General features: G+C 35.5%; 4 protein-coding genes across 5 annotated transcripts; 2 read left to right on the top strand and 2 right to left on the bottom strand.

Annotated features, from left to right (window-relative positions):
- Positions 1-1,149: 1,149 nt before the first annotated feature.
- LOC112771365 (uncharacterized) lies at positions 1,150-5,180 on the bottom strand. The gene is made up of 5 exons (XM_025816087.3): positions 4,344-5,180; positions 2,192-2,242; positions 1,965-2,027; positions 1,812-1,880; positions 1,150-1,690 (listed from the first exon to the last, which is right to left on the bottom strand). Exons 1-5 carry the CDS (start codon positions 4,644-4,646, stop codon positions 1,424-1,426), a joined length of 753 nt encoding a protein of 250 aa, XP_025671872.1. The 5' UTR covers positions 4,647-5,180; the 3' UTR covers positions 1,150-1,423.
- Positions 5,181-6,881: 1,701 nt separating this feature from the next.
- Positions 6,882-10,103, top strand: LOC112769356 (uncharacterized). Its single transcript, XM_025813854.2, has 5 exons — positions 6,882-7,904; positions 8,048-8,130; positions 9,051-9,162; positions 9,349-9,401; positions 9,704-10,103. The coding sequence occupies exons 1-5, from the start codon at positions 7,064-7,066 to the stop codon at positions 9,845-9,847; spliced, it is 1,233 nt and encodes a 410-aa protein (XP_025669639.1). The 5' UTR covers positions 6,882-7,063; the 3' UTR covers positions 9,848-10,103.
- Positions 10,104-11,962: 1,859 nt separating this feature from the next.
- LOC112769357 (probable receptor-like protein kinase At1g80640) lies at positions 11,963-14,951 on the top strand. Of its 2 annotated transcripts, none has more exons than XM_025813855.3 (10): positions 11,963-12,416; positions 12,565-12,732; positions 12,833-13,074; positions 13,180-13,312; positions 13,424-13,487; positions 13,590-13,686; positions 13,763-13,862; positions 14,298-14,416; positions 14,490-14,579; positions 14,671-14,951. In XM_025813855.3, exons 1-10 carry the CDS (start codon positions 12,350-12,352, stop codon positions 14,818-14,820), a joined length of 1,230 nt encoding a protein of 409 aa, XP_025669640.1. In that variant the 5' UTR covers positions 11,963-12,349; the 3' UTR covers positions 14,821-14,951. The 2 variants fall into 2 exon arrangements, with proteins under 2 accessions (XP_025669640.1, XP_072081376.1); XM_072225275.1 differs by having other exon boundaries at positions 12,213-12,416; positions 12,826-13,074.
- Positions 14,952-16,774: 1,823 nt separating this feature from the next.
- Positions 16,775-18,077, bottom strand: LOC112771738 (endoribonuclease Dicer homolog 4). Its single transcript, XM_025816548.2, has 3 exons — positions 17,867-18,077; positions 17,599-17,710; positions 16,775-17,206 (listed from the first exon to the last, which is right to left on the bottom strand). Exons 1-3 carry the CDS (start codon positions 18,072-18,074, stop codon positions 17,047-17,049), a joined length of 480 nt encoding a protein of 159 aa, XP_025672333.1. The 5' UTR covers positions 18,075-18,077; the 3' UTR covers positions 16,775-17,046.
- Between the last annotated feature and the right edge of the window lie 1,123 nt (positions 18,078-19,200).

The following is a 19,200-nucleotide window of genomic DNA, read 5'->3' as shown; positions in this document are numbered from 1 at the left end:
CACATATCCTATATGCATTTAGTCTATATTTTTAATATTATATATATGCATATGAAATAGTAATATATAATTATATATATTAATGATGTTAATTATTTAAAATTTTATATTTATTTATTATATATAATTTTGATGTAGGACATAAATAAAAAATTTATATTTATTGATAGATAAACAATATATAAAATTATTTTCTTAAATATTTTTTAAAATATATAAGTTATAATTTATTGATATAAAATTATAGATTTTGTATTTATATTTCTATTATTTGAGCCAGCTCGTGAGCTTTCGGTGAGTCGAGTTTGAGCTTAAAAAATAGGCTCGATTGTTAATGAGTTGAGCCGTGAGCCAAGTTCAATTTTGGTGAGCTGAGCTTGAGCTTGGTCTAACTCGACTCAGCTCGGCTCACTTTCAGCCTTAGGTGAAAATTGGAAAGAAAATAGTTATGTTTTCTTGTTTGGTTGAGAAGAAAAATAGGAGAGGAAGGAAAATGGATGGAAAAATATTGGTGAGACTACCAATTTTTTTTCTCAAATAATGGAAAGAAAATAAAGAAAAAATTAATTCTCTCTCTACTTTTAATATTATCCCTTTATTTTTTTAATATATTTTATAATATAAGAATAAAATTATCTTTTTATAACATTTCTTTCTTTATTTTCCTTTCATCCAAACAATATAAAAAAAAATAAAAATCCACTTAATTTCTTTTCTTTTCTTTTTATTTTCTTCCTTTCAATTTCTTTCCTCTCAATTTCTTTCCTTCCAACAAACATAGCCTACAAGTAATATTCTTTTTTGTATGAAGGGTTGGGTAGAGCGCTTGAGCCCAATAGATGTCCAAGTTGCAAATAGTCGTACAAGGTCCATAGAGAGGACATGTTACTACTTACGGCCGAAAACAAAACCCATACATATATAGGAGTCACAGTCAAAGACATGCTTTCTGTCAAAACAAAAAAAAAAGACATGCTTAATGCTTTTGATGGATAGCATTAATATACACCATCTCATCTGATAAAAAAAAGAAAAAAAAAACCATGCTGAGCGTTTCTGGTTTGTAAGACCCAAGATACAACCAAATCATACAGTTACAGACAACCTTTAACCAAAGTTATTGAATCATCTATAGAACACGTAATTACATTTATCAGTAAATATTTTCTATAAAAATGAAGAGAAGGAATACAGGGTTCTTTTTGGACACTGTAGAAAACAATGGAACGAAAAACATATGGAAATAGTGAAATACTAAGCCTGATCTGTTAGGATTTCTAAGCTACCCTGGGAAACAATTTCCACGTGAATGTTGACCAATGAAGATGAATGGTTTACTCTTCAGCATCTACAACAATTACATTAGCACAAACCTAAATTGTTAGGCTGCATCATAGTACATATATGATTCTTATTAGCTGATTCAGTCCATGCAATTGGAGCTCAAATCCACATCCACAGGCAAATTTAGATCAGGGAGCACCAAGGTAGATTCTTTTTTACTCATCTCTTGTGATTTGGAACAAGAATTTATTGGACAAACATATGAATGGCCATCAATAACCTTATGTGTAACAGTTTTTGGGGACAGAGAAGTTGATGGATGGCACTGAGGTAGGTCAACCACACCTTTCTTAGACTCCTCGTAGATTTTAGTTGGTTCAGAGTTCCGTTGCGACTCCAAATCAAGCTGTTACAAAATGTCAAGTGCATAATCAACATGTATCTAGCTGCATTTGTCCTCATTAAAAAATGTTGTAAGATTTCAAATATGGATGACAAAGTGATTCAGAACAACATGGGAAGGTCACCTTTAATCTCTTTAAGCTTTCATTTGTGGCTCTATGTTTCTCAAGTGTGAGACGCAACGATGCAAGTTCCTGTTCAAATATCGAAATAACGTTTATAAACAAACCAAATATGTGATAAAAAAAAAAAAAAAACAGGATGCGCCTGAATCGTACATTTTTCAAGCTTCTCCTTTCTTTGAGCAACAAAGTCTCCTCCTCTTTTAGTTCAGCTAAAGTCTGCAAATAAATCAACAAATACTAAGTCAAAATGTAAAGTAGCTCATTATTCTATTGGGTTGGAGCCAGGCCCAAACAAACTCAATTTTACATAGAAATCAATAGCACTTTGCTTTCGACATACTCAATGAAAACATGTAAAATATGTATGTATCAACATTTACCTTTTTTCTTCGTGACCTTTTGGTAAGAGCTGTTTCGATTGGATTTGCAACCTGCAATATATAAAATACCGAATTTAGGGTCTTGAAACATTTTATCATATTCTCAGAAAAGGAAAAAAATTGGAGTGAAGTGAGGCAGCGGACCAATGTTTAGGATTTAGGTAGGATAGGAGGGTGCAGTTGTGCAATGGACATTGATGATTTTTATTATAATAATAAATAATAAGGGGAGTGGAAGGAGATAGAAAAGATGGCGTTAAAGTGAAACGAAAAAGGGTGGAGTAGTGAGGGTAAGCGTGCCATATTTGTTTCTCTCTTTCTGTGAAGTGCAAAGTGGCAGACTGCAACAGAGACTGGATCTGAGGTATTGAATGAAAATGTCAATGACACCCTCCAGAGTCCACAGACATTGAGATCGAGAGAGAGCGTGTGTATTGTGTTATATATTGATGGTTTGGTGTGTAAGAAAAGTATGTGAGCTCACAATCTGCCTCTACACACAAAAAATAAATGAAGGTATTGGCGTAATGCATAATTGCATATCCATAATCCATCATAATAATAATAAAAAATGAAAGGATGGATTCCATGGACAGCGGTGAGCGGTGACTAATAAACGCCAATAACTAACCAGCCAGCTTAGTTGGTGGCAGTGACACTATGGTCCCCCCCCCCCCCCCCCTCGCTACCAAAATCCCTATCTCCTCTCCTCCAATTTAACTTACTCCTCCTTTTGGAATGGTTTGCCAAGTTACTATTTTCCCCCACCTTCCTTTATCTTTTTCTTTTTTTTTCCCATTTATTTAGAGAGAGAAGAGAAGAGATAAGTCATAATTTCATTTTGTTAACCACATATTCGTCTCGATCCCAAAAAACCACAGATTCTCCCCTTTTGGACCTTACCCCACCAAGCATAAAAAGACTAATATACCACCATGTTTTTCCTTTCTTCATAGGATAACAGTTCCCAATCAAAAAAATAAGGACTTGCTACTTTTGACTTTTGCCCATGCATAATACTAATAATATTTTTAATTGCTGTGATGCAGATACCTTAACAAACGTTTCTTATATGTGAAACGACGACGCAGACCCCTAAATGAAGTAGAGAAGGTGCGGCCGCAGGTAAAGCTACAGTAGGGGAGGTGACACCACATGAGTGCTCCAAACCTAATAATACACAAGAGCATTCCAAAGTGCACAACCACTACAAAACAAGCAGCAGTCGCAAGAGCTATTTTGCCTTTCCCACGAAAACACGCCACCAAAAATGCACTTGTAGTTGTGGTGCTGCTGCTCTCCTCATATTACATAAATACCCCTCATAAATTTAATATTTATCCACCTCCCTATCAAACCACGAATGCCACACTGCAACAATAACATCCCAGTTTACACTTCACAATCCCACAAACCTTTTTTATTTTTTAACCTTCTCCGGACACGGCCAGAACATATCCCCTAGAGACGAAATTGCCCTCGAGAAGGAAGGTCATTTGCGTAATTTGAGATGAAGAGCGGCGAGGAAAAAACGTGAATAAGATTACAAGAGTCATTGAAGCCTCTGACTCCTTGCGTTGAATCAAAGTCTCTCCTTTCCTTTCCAAAATTAAGAAATAAAATATAAAATACATTAACAGTTACAAAAGGGTAATAGGTTGAACTTTCCTGACGAAAGAAAGAGAAAGAGAGAGGAATAAAGGTAAAGAAGATGATAACACGGCGTGTCCTGCGAGAGTAGGTAGGCACCGGTTCAAATCTGTGTTGAGAAGATGATAAGGCGAATAAAGCCAGCTCCGAAAATGGTTTGATTTGAAAAAAAAAAAAAAAAAAGCAAAGAGGCGCGATCGGACCAAAGGCTGAGCTGAGCCTGATGAGTGGTGAATGGCATTTTCGTCCATCCATGATTCAAAAAAATATAAAGTGCGAGTGGCACTTAATTGGATGCCAACATAGTAAAAGAATAAGAAAAAGAAACAGAGACAAAGGTCAGTTCCCTTCCCTTCCCTTCAACTTATGCACCGCGTTTAGCGAGCACCTCATGCACACAGCATACCCACAGAATTAAAAACATAACAAGGAATACGGCTGAACTCAAACTAACAAAAAGGAAGAGAGAGAGAGAGAGAGAGAGAGAGATGAAGCGTGGAACCTTAGATCTCGAGGTATGCAGGTGTTTGGTTGGGCGGCTGGACTCCTCGTAGCTATCTAGAGTGGCGCCTCCTCCGCTTGCTGAGGTGGTGGCGCTCCAGGAGAGAGGGGTGGTAGGACTGGCTCTAGTTGTCTCCGCTTTATTGTGGCGGGGAACGCACTTGGAACGGCGCTGACGCACGCTCCACTGCAGGTTAAGAGAGGGAGGTGGCGGCGGCTGTCGGGCTTGGTGGAGTCGGAGAAGGAGGTCGACGACGAGAGAATCGTCGGCCATGGCGATCTTAACCCAGTTATCATGGCACATGTCTTGTGGAGCGTGGAAGAGGGTTGATTGGAAGAGACAAGAGGTGGTGTGTGTTATGGGAGATATGGGAATGGTGGGTGTCGTTGGAATGTTAAATATATATATAAAATAAAATAAAGGAAAAAGGAGGTGTGGATTTTGGAAGGTTTAAAGAGAAATGATGTGCCTCCCTCGGTCTCTCATCTCTCGGTGCTTCTTACATGAGCAAGGGAGTGTGTGTGTGGGGAGAGACACGGATGATCTTTTTTATGAAAGGAAAACCCCAAAATGTCCTCTTCCTCTTCTTTCTCTTTGTAATTGTCTATCCTTACAGATGTTGTATTCTGTAGATCGTCCCTATTTTCTCTCGCCCCTCTGGTCCCACCTTCTAGCACACGTGTCAAACCTCAACCACTACTTTTTTTTTCTTTGCTTAAGACTTAGATGCTAAATAATTATAGGTGAGTTTTTATTTTTTTTATTATTTATTATATAATTTGTTATACACAAAATAATTTAGGATTCTATTAAAATATGTTTAAATATATTTTATATTTTTGTGTCATCTACTAATTTTGGTGTCATTTATTAAAACTTTTTATGTCATTCATAAAAAAATTATGTGTTATTTATAACTAAATAATGTGTTTATATTATTGTTAAACTAATTATGTAATATTTAACTACGAAGAAATCAAATGAAAAAAAAAGAGAAGAAAAAAATAGTGGTGGTGACGACAATATTAAAAGAGAAAGATGATAAAAAAGAGAAAGATGAATTGTGGTGTATATTTTATTTGATTGTAGAGTATTTTGAATAATTTAATAAAAATATATTAAATTATTAAATAATTTTTAAATATTATTTCTATGCAAATATATATTTGTAAATTGTAATTGTATTATTAGTTATTCATTATATATTCCTATTTCCCAATCAGCATCGGGCGCACGATTTATTACAAATTAATACATTGCAACAAAAATCATAGCTTCCTCATCCCCCACTAGCAACTATGCTTTTATTTAATTTTCACATTACCATCCCCACCGGGTATTTAACCACTTTTGTTTGCATTGTGAGCAAATGACAATTGCATAGTACTATTTACTTATCTCTATGATATAATCGACTGTTCATTCATATCATACCACCATTAATATTTAATACTACCACACAAATCATGCTCTTCCATTTCTCTCTGCTTTTCTGTGGTCATGAATTGTGTTGTTAGAAATAATAATCTCTGCACACTCGAAGAACATGTGGACTAATCAGATGACGAAGTGAACTTAGGTTATCTGTAGTAGTGGGCAGGAGTTGCGGCTATAGATAGATTGGGACTCCGTTAACCCTTTTCTTTATTAAAACTTTCTGGCCTTTTTTTTGGCGTTAAAGGAGTGTATAGGACAATTCTCTGGCGTCCTATCATCTCTGATGGTACTTCGTACTGACTACTAAGTGTGACCCATACCTCTATGGCTCATAAGACTCGAGAATGTAAGCAGTTAATTTTTGCAAGGGAACTTAATTACCCCATCCCTCTCGGCATCTACCATTGTTTGTTTCAATAAAACATGATAGTGTTGTTAGTTGGTACATACGTAAACTAAAGAAAACCAATAGATGAAGAAGAGTTACAAGATAAAGTAATGCAAGTCCAGCTAAAGTATTGAACTGCCCGCCATTTGTAATGCACGATTTTGATATCACTTAATTTTAAAGTTATTGACTGCAAGTTCTTGTTCTGTTTATAAATGAGTTTGGGTTTAGAAATTAGAAGTGCAAGTGAAGCAATTGATTCTTAAATTTGGTGTTACTCATTTATCTTTTAAAGAAACTGCATTTCTATAACAATCATACAAGGGAAAGCCAGTGAAATTTGCTAATATTACTAAAATAATGAGCACTTATATAACTTATCAGCAAACAAAAACGTCATGTGAAAAAAAAAAAAAATAAGTTATCAAATTAATCATCGTATGGTTATGTATAAATATATATGATGTTTAATTTATTTTTAATATATGTTTTATAATAATAATAATTAATTTTTTGTATACATATAATATGATTAATTTATGAATTATTTATAAAAAAAAATTTTAATTAATATTTTTAAAATTTAATTTTTGTCGTGACTAAAATTTGTTTAGACTCTTATTAACTAATTTTTTTAGGAATTGAGGAGATTTATTAAACAGATAAAAAATAAATTTAAAACTTTAATAGAATCAATATATTAAAGGTGTATTAATATAAAAAAATTTCTGAAAAAGGGTTAAGTTAAAGTTGATTGAGAATTATTGGGTAGTGATGAATGTTTTAATTTTTCAATTGATGTGGGGAAGCAATGGGTTAGGTTAGGGTGAGCTGAAAAACCCTAACGAACTAACTGAAGTGAGGTGCTTCACTCGAACAGGTGTGTCCTGAGACGATGGCTCTCTCCCTCACACTCAGAACCAGACTCAAATGGAACCCTCTCACTCTCACCCACCGCTTCTCCACTTCCAGCTCCGACGGCGGTAACGGCGACTCAACTCCCAAGTCTCCCATGTCTTCTTATTTCAGCGACGTCAAGGACAAGCTCAAGAGAACCCGCCCCACTAATTCACCCTTCGCGAACCCCTACCCGCAAACCCCGTCATCCGCCGCTTCCAAAGTCAACTCCCTCGATGAAATCCGCAAAAACCTCTCGGAGTTCCGCCGCCGCACGTTACCCCCTCCACCTGGCGCTGGCGAGCCCTCCTCGTCGGGGCAAATCTCCTTTCAGGAGATCTACAACAGAAAAGTCTCGGAAAAGTCCGGCGAATCGGCGCCCGGCATTGGGGGAAAGATCTCCTTTGACGCGCTCCGCGAGAGCGTGCAGAAGATTAAATCTAATCCGAACAAGCAGGGCGGCGATCGGATGCCGTTGTCGGCGTTTAGAAGCACCGTGAAATCGGGTCCTTCTGATTCCGCCTCAAGCGGCTCTTTGATAGGCGGGAGCGGGGAGTTGCCGACGTTTTTCTTGAAGGAAATGAACGAGAAGAAGGGCTCTGGGCCCCCGGTGACGGGGTTTGTGAAGATGTACAGCTTTCCAGAGTTGGGAGAGAAATTGAGGGCGTTGAGGGCGGAAGGTGGGGGGAGAGAGGGATTCTCTATTGCGGAGTTGAATGAAAGATTGGTGAAACTGAGGAAGCTGGAGGAGATGGAATCTCGCTCCACCCTCATTGGTGTCGGCATCAAACCATTGCAAGAGAGCTTGATTGTTCTGGAGCAAGCTAGTAAAGAAAAGCGTACCCATCTTTTCTTCCTCTTTGATGTTATATCTTCATTTCTTCCTTGTTACTCTGATCCTGATCATGAACCCAATCGAATTTGTTTTCCTCCGTTTTATGATTTATACCAAAAGATTTACCTAATTCTATAAACTTTCCAGAGCAGAGGTTTGATATGCTGGGTCATTTGGGCGGGAGACCAAGCTTCATGATGGATCCTCCTAAAGAGAACCTTGTTGAAAGGGTCAGTATTATATTTGTTTATTTATATTGGTTCTGTGTTCTGTCCTATCTATGGTTTACCGTGCTGTCTCTACTTCCATATTGGTGATGCGAGTTTTCATTTCTCTGTTCCAAATTGCAACATTGCATATTACCATTGCTGTTTGTCGAATGGGTCCTGCACTAATGAAAATGATCGTGCTCATGTTGCATTATTGCTTATGCCCATGTCAAATGTATCATTTGCCATATGATGATCCTTGTTGATATTTGTCATTTAGTCTGATCAAGTTTCAAATTTCTCGTGACATCTGTGCAAGATAATTTTTTTTTAATTTTAAATTTTTATCATGTATGCTTAGTAATGACCAAATCTACAAGGAAATGGGAGCAATGTTGGATTCGCTCTGCATTTGTTTTCGGTTAATTAATTCAAAATAGCCAACATAACCCTTCAGAGACATTGTCACTGGTTCTGGAGTTAATGTTGCATTCGGTCCTGCTGCATTTTGGCCTTCTTGAAAGAGATAACCTCCATGTTTAATTTCCTGAACAATTATAGGCTTCTGTCTTTCCCTCATTTTATTCATTGTATCTTTGATTATAGCCTCTGCTTCTCAAATGTCAATCCCTATTGTTTATTTATCATTCCTTGTTTTATTTATATTGTAAAAATCTTGGGTTCTGCTGATTCTATTTTGAACTAAGATGCACAGGCATTAGTATATTGAATCTGATTTTATTGCCTAACTTTTCGATGAAGTAATTCGTGTCATAATATCATGTGAAGCACTTCTAGGATCATTGGTGTGCCATATCATTGAAATTGAAGGTTCTTTTAAAGAGCTATTGATGTTCTTGTTATGTTGCTTTAAAATTTCTCTTCCATAAAATTAACTTTGTTGTTTCAGTTAACTGATTTTCTCATTACGTTTATTTCAGTACTTCCATCCAGATAATATGTCCTCAGCAGAAAAGTTGAAAATTGAGCTAGCAAAGATTAGAGAGGAGTTTAAAATGTCAGAGTCTGATTGTGGATCTGCTCGTGTTCAAGGTAAAGAAAATTATTTGACTTATTTATGCAATTTACTATGAAGAGGATCCAAAGGGAAGATAACTAGAATAGTGAGCTTGACTTTTACTTCAATATAGGTCTTGGTGAAAGTTGAAGTGATAGTTTTGAATGTACATTTTACATGGGATTGGGAACTAATGCTCTACCTCTTTTTCCTTCTTGCAGTTGCACAACTCACAACTAAGATTAAGCATCTATCAGCAGTTCTACACAAGAAGGTCAGTTCCGTTTTTGTATGTGAATATCCTTGATTCTAGTATTGAAGATAACGTGCAGAAATTGCGTGCATACTGCTGTTATTAATTTACTTTCTAAATAGTTAACAATATTAGTTCGTGACTCCATTTGATCTTTCGAAACAGAGGAAATATACTGTGTTCTTTAAACTTAGATTAAGATTGTTTCCCCATAGAATTGAGTTAGTGAACAGTTATTTCCCTGTTCAATCGTTTCAGTATGTGTTATTGACTATGATTTAGAGGGTGAGTGTGATTCGATTTGTTCCCAATGATGTTTTCAGGATAAGCATTCTCGTAAAGGTCTGCTAGCAATGGTTCAGAGGAGAAAAAGATTACTGAAATACCTTAGAAGCACCGACTGGGATTCGTATTGTTTTGTTATTTCCAAGCTAGGTCTACGTGATAATCCAGATATTAAGTACTAAAGAAATCTCTTTTCTGTTTTAACTTTTAAGATAAGAATGATATTAGTTCAGATCCATATATTATTTTTAACTCTTCTGTGGGTTGTTTTAGTTTCCTCTGTTTACTATTGAAACAATGAAGGAAAAGGAAGGAAAAGAAGACCCAATTGTATTGTTTGGCTCCTTCCTAGAATATCCCTATGTCCTTAGGTTTATGATGGAAAACAGAAAGTCAGTTTTGGAACTCATCAATAAGATTCTGCTACAGTTTTCTTTACATGATGAACCCAATTTTGCAACATGATAATCACATCGCGTTCCCTATTTACGTTGAGTCAGCAATGTTTGAAAGTTGGCATAGTTGAGGGTCTACAACATATTAAATTTGGCATAGTTTGGGTTACCAAAATTTTAATAATAATAATAATAGACAGGACATCCTATATAAGTATAAAAAATAGACGGGAATGGACTTTTTTTTCCACTTAAAGGATACTAGATTAAGACTCGAGCGTTATGCAGAGAATTAAATTAATTATATTATATGGTATAAATTTAAAAATGATATATGCAGACAAATGGGAAAAAATCTATTTTCAAAACTTTAAGATACTTTGTTTATTATTTGGACAGAAACGTGGAAAGTAAAAAACAGAGAAAATCTAGCTAATGAGATATATGTCAGTTACAGGATTTTCTCATTTTCAGTCAGTAGCTCCTAAATCGAACAGAAAAAGATGGACGAGTGAGTTTTTAAATGGTTGGTCATGGTTCTTGAAAGCTCGTTGTTACGGGCGGCTTCACCAATGGAATTGGAAGTGGCTCGTGTGGATTACCGGGCAGTTCTGGAGGCATCGGCGGCGGCAACAGGATGTGTGGTGGTGAATATGATGCGAACGGATCTTCCAGAGGTGGAAGAAACATGTCAGGTGGGGACAGCCATGGGAATGGATCTATGGGTGGCATTGGTGGGGGAATTATCAAAGGTGGTGATGGAACCAGTGGTGGCCTTAGGAAAGGTGTTTGATCGAATGGGTTTTGTGGTGAGGGACAGGTAGGGAAAGGCCATCGAGCGCAGGTTTCATACAAGAATAGGTAAAATGGGTCGCAGTATTTTCCTATTCTCCCTCTGGATTCTGCAAGAGTAAGAACAAGTGTTAAGAGCAGCGTTAGGTGGGTTGAGGTGCAGACTAGTAGTGCATGCAGTAAATACAAAGAGATAAGAGCGTTCAGGGGGTAGAGTTGAATTAAATGGAAGAGGTGCCTAGTTGTATGTGCCTCCCCCCTGCTATTCTTGCATGCATTGCACTCACTACTCACTACCCCAAAATACTCTTCTTCCCCAAGATAAACTTGCATTTTGGCACTACTCAATAGCAAGCCCAAATAGCATCCCTTTGTAACAAGCATGTTACCAAAAGGAATTGGGCCTAGGCCCCTTCTTCTACCCAGTATCCCACCCAGCAAAAGGACTTAGGTAAAACATGAATTATGAACAACATTGCCAATTGCAAATAGCTTGCTCGGTCTACTCCTCCCCCCAACCTTGTTTAGAAAGTTCACGTGGCATTTGTGAATTTCTCACACGTCTCGCAAATTTGTTTACAAAAGCGAGGATACAATATGCATTCCATGACTAGATTTATGGCCTTGCTTTCTAGTTTCTAGTAACTTTCTTGTTTAGCTGGATTTTTTTTTTTTGCGAAACTTACAGCTGACATTGCAACAATTAGTGTTTTCAAGATTCATATAATATTAATAGGTAATGAAAATACTAATAGTGATAGCAACAGTAGACTAGAGAGCGAGGAAGTAAACACAATCTACCACCACTCTTTGCTTATATTGCAATTAAGCATGCATTAATTAAGACTTAAGAGAAAAGGGGGCCAAGTTTATGATTTGTAAATAGGTAAAGAAAAGAGTAAAGAGGTTGAGGCCTGTCTTTATGTTTGAAAGGTTGGCAAAGGGGAACTTAGATGGTTGCATTAATGTGTGTTGGTGACCCACAATTAAGCATCTGTCTACACTATCCACATCTCACAAACCTTGTGTCTCATTACTATCCTTTTCAAGTTTGAACTTTGAACTCTCTCTGAGTACACACCTTTCTTTACGTGGAAATGAATCCTCTCCAATTTTTTTAACACTTAGACAAAATCGAGTGTGATCTCTCACTTTTGATTATATAAGTGAGACCAAAAATAAATAAGAGAGAGAATAATGAATGGTTAGATTAAACACTGCACACCATCCAATTTTTTTCACCAGAGAAAATCTACTCTCTGCCTTTGCATAACTTAACTGCCACATGCCTCTCTCTCTCTCTCTCCTCGTCATCATCATCTTTCATCAAACATCAAACGTATTAAAAGAGTGCTTTCTCGGTTTCCCTGAAAGTACCCTTGTCCAAAACAACTTCCTTTTAAAATTCGAAACAGAGCAAAAAAGAAAAGAAAGAAGGTTCTCTTGATAAGTTATTGTTATTCCTCTCTGTCTCATTCTGCTCCCACAGCAAAGCAAATGAGCCTCCTTGTTCTGTTTCTTCATGCTGCTCTTGCTCACACTTCTGCAAATGCACAACCTCCAGGTACTGCCCTATAAAATCAAATCCTTCATTTCGCTTTCTTCTACCTCTCTCTCTGCTTGCTTGCATTGGTTTCACAACACTACAAAAGTTTTCAAATTGAAACCTTAAATAATTAAAAATTTACTGCTTGTACTTTCTTCTGAAACAGGAGTTAAGGTTAGAATGGTGCACCACCAGAATTTGAATAAGAGGATTCAAATATCACTAATTGTTTGTTCTGCGCTTCTCCTTGGAATCTTCCTACTTGTATTGTATGTCTGGTTTCGTCGCCATAGAAGCTTAACAAGCTCCAGCAGTAAAAGCCAAGGAAACATGGGTATTACTACCTTCTGCCTTTATAGACAAACTTCCTATCATGGTCTTGGCTTTGGTTAGATCTCTGATTCATTCTTTTTATTTATTTGTTGAGTGTGTAGAGGCTGAAAAAGGGGAAACCTTAAACCCTGTCAATGCTAAACTTAACTACTCAAGGATGGCAGATAAGAAGAGTTCAGTTGCTATTTTTGACTTTCAATTATTAGAGGCCGCAACAAACAGCTTTAGCAACAGCAATGTTATGGCAGAGAGTGGTTCTAGAATTGTTTACAGAGCTCATCTTGATGAGAATTTCCATGCAGCTGTTAAGAAAGCAGATAGTGATGCTGATAGAGAATTTGAGGTGATGGTCCTCTATTACTATTAAAAATTAGAAGATATCCATATCAATATTTAATATCTAGGTTTGCTACACTCGTTTGCCTTTGATGGTTACATCAAACTGCAGAATGAAGTGAGTTGGTTGAGCAAGATTCGGCATCAAAATATCATAAAACTCATGGGCTATTGTATTCATGGTGAATCAAGATTTCTTGTTTATGAATTGATGGAGAATGGATCATTGGAAACTCAATTGCATGGTATATTAATTTCATTTCTTTCATCTTGATTCAGAAGAAATACATAAAAATTATCTATACTTGGGAACTGAAGCATCTTATATTGTTTGTTTATATTAACAATAATTCTAGGGCCTAATCGTGGATCATCTTTAACTTGGTATCTCCGTTTAAGAATTGCAGTTGATGTTGCCAGGTGATTTCGTCACGCTTATTCTGTCAAAAATTGCTAATAAAGTATTTCTTGTCTTGTATATACTATAATGATTAATGACTGATGCATATTTGACTTTGTTAGAGCATTAGAATATCTTCACGAACACTCCAATCCCCCTGTGGTTCATAGAGATATAAAGTCTTCCAATGTTCTTCTCGATTCTAATTTTAATGCTAAGGTTAGGCAGTACATGATAATTTAATCATACATGTTAATTATTGATTTATGTTCCTACACTGAGTTTTACGGTTCAGCTCACAGATTTTGGACTTGCTATCTCTTCTGGAGTGCAACACAAGAACATGAAGATGTCGGGAACTTTGGGATATGTGGCACCTGAGTACATATCACATGGTACACAAGAATATTCGTTATTATAATTAACAGACAAAAGCTTATAGTCCTTGTTACACTGTTTGCTTCTTTCTTGATCCAAGTGGTTGCATTATTTGTACTAACTTATAAGCATATTAGTTCTGTGCAATTAATTGCAAAAATTGCTAGGTATTCTCATAGTTATGTTAAAAAGGGCAGAGAGAGATGAAAGAGCTTAGAAAACTTTATGAGAAGCTGAAATTGTAGATTCTAATAATGATGATTAATTCATGTTACTAACAATGCTTAGTGGGATCAAGTTTGTTGTTTTCATGATTATATTTTTACAAGTATTCTCTTACAAATACAGAGAAAAAGGGAGGCACATCGATAAAATCTTTCCTATTATTATAGTTTTGCGCTTATCTTTTTCCTTCAAAACAGAAATATAACATTGCAAGTTATGTTTTTCAGGTAAACTAACTGATAAGAGCGATGTGTATGCTTTTGGGGTTGTCCTTTTAGAACTTCTGACTGGAAAAAAACCGATGGAAAACATGTCAGCAGACCAATATCAATCCCTCGTTTCGTGGGTATGTTTTGTTTCATACCAATCCCTCTTAGATATGTGCAGTAGTTGGTGTGTAAAACTTTTGAAACTCGCAGGCCATGCCTCAGCTAACCGACAGATTGAAGCTTCCAAGTATTGTGGATCCTGTTATCAAAGACACAATGGATTTGAAACATTTATATCAGGTTCATTATTCATTGAAAAGAAGCAGTGTACTCAGAAAGATGTCTTGAACTCAATGCTACAAAATCTTAAGTTGGTGTTTACATTGTACAGGTTGCAGCAGTAGCTGTTCTGTGTGTGCAAGCCGAACCAAGTTATAGGCCGCTAATAACAGATGTGCTACATTCCCTCATCCCTTTGGTACACAACCAACTTAAGGTTGGTGCCTCTCTCACAGATATAGAACCAGTCCGCTCAGAGTGATTTCCACTTTGTAAATTTTGTTTGTAACTTAACTCTTACATGTCATGTGCACTCAGTCACATCTTAATGCTGTGCTGTAAAGACTAAAGAGTGATACTAGTATATCCAATTGTTATTATCTTTTTCCATCATTTGCGCTTTGAATGTTTTTAACCTGTGTTTCTTCTTTTATATCTTCTTCGTTGAGCAGTTAATTAGTTAGTTATTATGGAACTCTTTACAGCAACAAATGTCAACACCTAAAGGGTTTATGTGTGTTGTTCGACATTTTGATTTTATGACAAATAGGCCTAATAACGGAAGGAAACGCACATGTTAATATCATATGTCAGCACTGTCCAAAAAATATATATCATATGTTAGAATGTGGCTAAAAAATTTAGAGATGGGAGTAGAATGAGTGATATACTTTAACATTGTAATTGTTGGTGTTTTTTAAAATTATGGAAGGTACACAAATCGTGTTTAAAAAATTTGGAGTACACAAATTGGATCCTCTGATTTGTGTTTAAAAAATTAAAAAAATTTGGAGTATACAAATCGAACGGTCAGATTTGTACTTCTTAAATTAAATTATTCTACATTTTAAAATAATATCAGAATAGATAAAAAGACTTTGGATTGCATTTTTGGAACATTTAATTGTACTCAAGAAACAATAAATTCTTGTTAAGATTGGTGAGGACAACAAGAACGATTCTATAAAATTTCTAGAGATTCACGACTCTCAATGCTTGTAAATGGAGTCAATTGAAGATGGTCAATTTCCCTAATCTTCCTTATCTTAGCTTCATGTTCTTGAATAATCGGTTCCATTTAATTTGATCTCTACAACCTATTGCTTACTTAGCCTAAGAATATAGAATTACTATATGACTTCTAAAGTGGATCTCATGAAATGATAAAATAGAATTTAGATTTTCTGAATTTTAGATTTTTACTATTTTTACTTGAGAGAGTAAAATGTGATCTCTTATTTTTAAATATTTTTTTTTATATTTTCTCTTGATCCTTTTTATAAAATAAATAGTGAAAAATCACACTTTATCCTCTAAATTAAAATTTAAAATATAGAAAATCCAAATCCTGTTATACTGTCCGAAAATGGTGATGAAAAACATTTTAAATCATTGCCTTCACTGATACGTTTAGTTCAGATGGTTCATCAGTATCCAAACTCAAGAGTTCATATGATTCATCATGATTAGTGGCTGTTGTATAGGAAAAAGGGGAATGCATTCTAGAAAACGAAAACAAGAAACAAAAATATATAATAAAATTTTAGGTTGAAGTCACTGATGATAATATCAATGAATGAAATCATAAACAGCTAAGAAGGGGAAAGCATATAAACTTGCTGATGAGTGATGACAAAATCAAACTTGTTGATGTGTCTCTCTATTTTTTTGGTTGACTATGATGAGTTATTTATTTATACTACTTAAATCTTTCCAACAAGTCTATAACAGCTTGTTTCCACTCAAACACCTCCCCCGCCCCGCTCTATGGTCCAAAGATATGGCAAAACCATGCCAGTTTCATGCTGGAATTGTGCTAATAATTCAAAGACTAGGCTTCTTCGGATTGTCCATCCTGGCGGTCACACTGAACTTCACGACAGACCTGTCACTGCAGCCGAGATTATGAGCCGTAACCCAAGATGCTGCATTGCATATCCACATGTGTTCCAGCAACCATGGGCAATTGTTGCACCAGACACAGTGCTCGTTGTTGGACACAAGTACTATGTGGTACCGATGAGCACAATAAGAAAACTTCAAAGGCTTTCTCCTAGGCACTCTCCTTCTCCAGCTCGTGACATAAGCATCAGTTCCTCAATTGGAGAAGCTAGAAATAAACAGTTCAGCAGAGATGAGGAAGATGATGGCATGATCCATATGTGTTGTATCTTCAGGAATAATAATAATTCAAATAAATCTAGATGCAAACAAGATTCTCGAAACAAAAGCGAAAAGCCGCAAATTGTATCAGCTATAAGAAATTCAAATACATATGTTGAGTACAAGAGTGGTGGTTTATCATGTGACAACACGCTAACTAGCAGAAAGATGCAAGATTCGACAGGAAATGACTGTAGGGGATCTCCTAAGAAAGCATGGTCTTCTGAGATTTGGCAACCGAGTCTAGAGAGCATCACCGAAGAGTGAATTAAATTTTGGGGCATGCGAAGCCATGAGTGTTGATGATATCCAATAATATATTGCTTTATTTGTTCTTCATCCCGTAGCCTATATTCTTTAGGTACCACAAAGCTCCCTCAGCTGCATGGTCTGCAGCTATTTTCTTTTTTCGTTGAGGGGCACCATAGCACTCTATAATGTTCCTCGATGCATCTTCTATCTCAATAGTAACCTTGAAGGTAAACCTGTAAAAGATATCTTGTCAATGAAAATAACAAAAAATATTGTTATGATGCACTTACTTCTATTTCCTTGCATTTGTGTCCGACAAACAGAGGCAATAAAATAGAATAGGTTGAATATTAGAATATCATGATAAAGCCACAAGGCACGAATTATTAAAATGATGCATGATCAAGCAATCATGAAACAACTTGCCCAACAAAGACTAATGAAGGCAAATTTTGTTACAACTGCTTGGAAGTTGAATGTACATATCAGCTGGATAACTATATGAAAGAGAATAAATCTTGTAAACAAAAATGAAAAGTAATAAACCCAGCGAGTATCATTAAACACTAAAATACAGAATTATTGTGTGAGAGTACGTGTACTATATCATAGCAGGAAGAATTACATTATCTGATGGCATGGACCATCCTTTTTGTAACATTCAAATAGAGGGGGCTTCCAATGGTTTGCAGCACAGATCTCGTACAAATTTGATCTCGCAGGTTTTTTATTCATACCTAGAACCACAGCAATTCCATTTTTTATTCAATAAATAATGAACTGAGTTAGTAATTCAAAGGTTAGCAATTTTGAGTAACCCAAAAAAAGTCCACAGAAGCACAAAGATGAAGAGAACCTATTTCAAATTTAAAGTCCTAAAAGAGAATGTGTACCTTGTCCATGTGGAGACTGGGAGGACGCGTTCTTCTCAAAGTCACAGGTATCTCCCTTTTGCAAGGGAGTATGTTCCAAGATGCCTTTATCAGAATCCATCTTTACCACTTTAGCAGCTAATCTGAAATCAGAATCCTCCAAATTAACCTGGAAACTAAGAAGCTGAGAATTTGCACATACCAATTTGAGAAAAAGAGAAAATTTCATAACCTTTACCTTAGATCGCAACTGAGGAAGCAGTTTCAGAGTCTACAGACTAGACACATATATGGCTGCGTGGCAAGTAGCAGCTTCAGACCACAGACACATGTATGGCTGCGTGGTAAGTAATAAGCATGTGTACGTGGAGACTTAGGAGGACGCGCTCTTCTCACAGTCACAGGTGTCACCTTTTGTAAGGAAGTGTGTTATAGATGCCCTGTCAAAATTCATCTTTACCACTTTAGCAGCTAATCTGAAATTAAAATCCTTCAAATTAACCTGCAAACTAAGAAGCTGAGAATTTACACATACCAATTTAAAAAAAAGAAAAAATTTCACAACCTTCACCTTCGATAATATATCGGTCGAACTGACAAAGCAGTTTCAGAAAATTCTGTAAACTACTGACACATATATGGGTGCGTGGCAAGTAGCAGTTTTAGAGTTCTGCAGATTACAGAATCACAATAATTCTGTAAACTACTGACACATATATGGGTGCGTGGCAAGTAGCAGTTTTAGAGTTCTGCAGATTACAGAATCACAATAAATTGACAATTATTTTTGAACATTTAAAATTTTTTTATTATACCACTTCATAGTTTTCTTTGTATCATAATTTATGAGATTGATTTTTTTTCTTTTTATCTTTTATAATACTTACTTTTTAGATATTTTATATTTTTGTATATTTATATTTTTTATTTTTGTGTATATTATTTTATATCTCTAATGTTAATATTATTTTTTTAATAAATATAAGTTGAATAAGAAAATCTAATTTAATATTTTCTTTCGTATTAGTTTTTATATTTATTATATAAATTAATATTTATTATATATTTTTGTTATTATTTTTATTTTATATAATCTCGTGCTTTTTATTCTATTACTTAATTCTTACGCATGTTTTTAACAAGTATTTTAAGATTTTAGTCAATGACTATAATTTTTTTAAATTTACTAAACATATGTATTATTGGATGGTCTCTAAACACTAGAATAATGATATCTCTCATATTTTTTCTCCCTTTTATTCTTATTAATATTTTTCATAAGTATTTAAATAATTTGATTAATGGCCATATTTTGTTTGTTTGCTAAATATGCTTATTAGATGATAAATTTTTTA

This window comes from Arachis hypogaea, chromosome 18, assembly GCF_003086295.3.
Source record: "Arachis hypogaea cultivar Tifrunner chromosome 18, arahy.Tifrunner.gnm2.J5K5, whole genome shotgun sequence".
Lineage (NCBI taxonomy): Eukaryota > Viridiplantae > Streptophyta > Magnoliopsida > Fabales > Fabaceae > Arachis > Arachis hypogaea.
The sequence above is the reverse complement of the archived record's forward strand: the minus strand, read 5'-3'. Positions and strand labels throughout refer to the sequence as shown.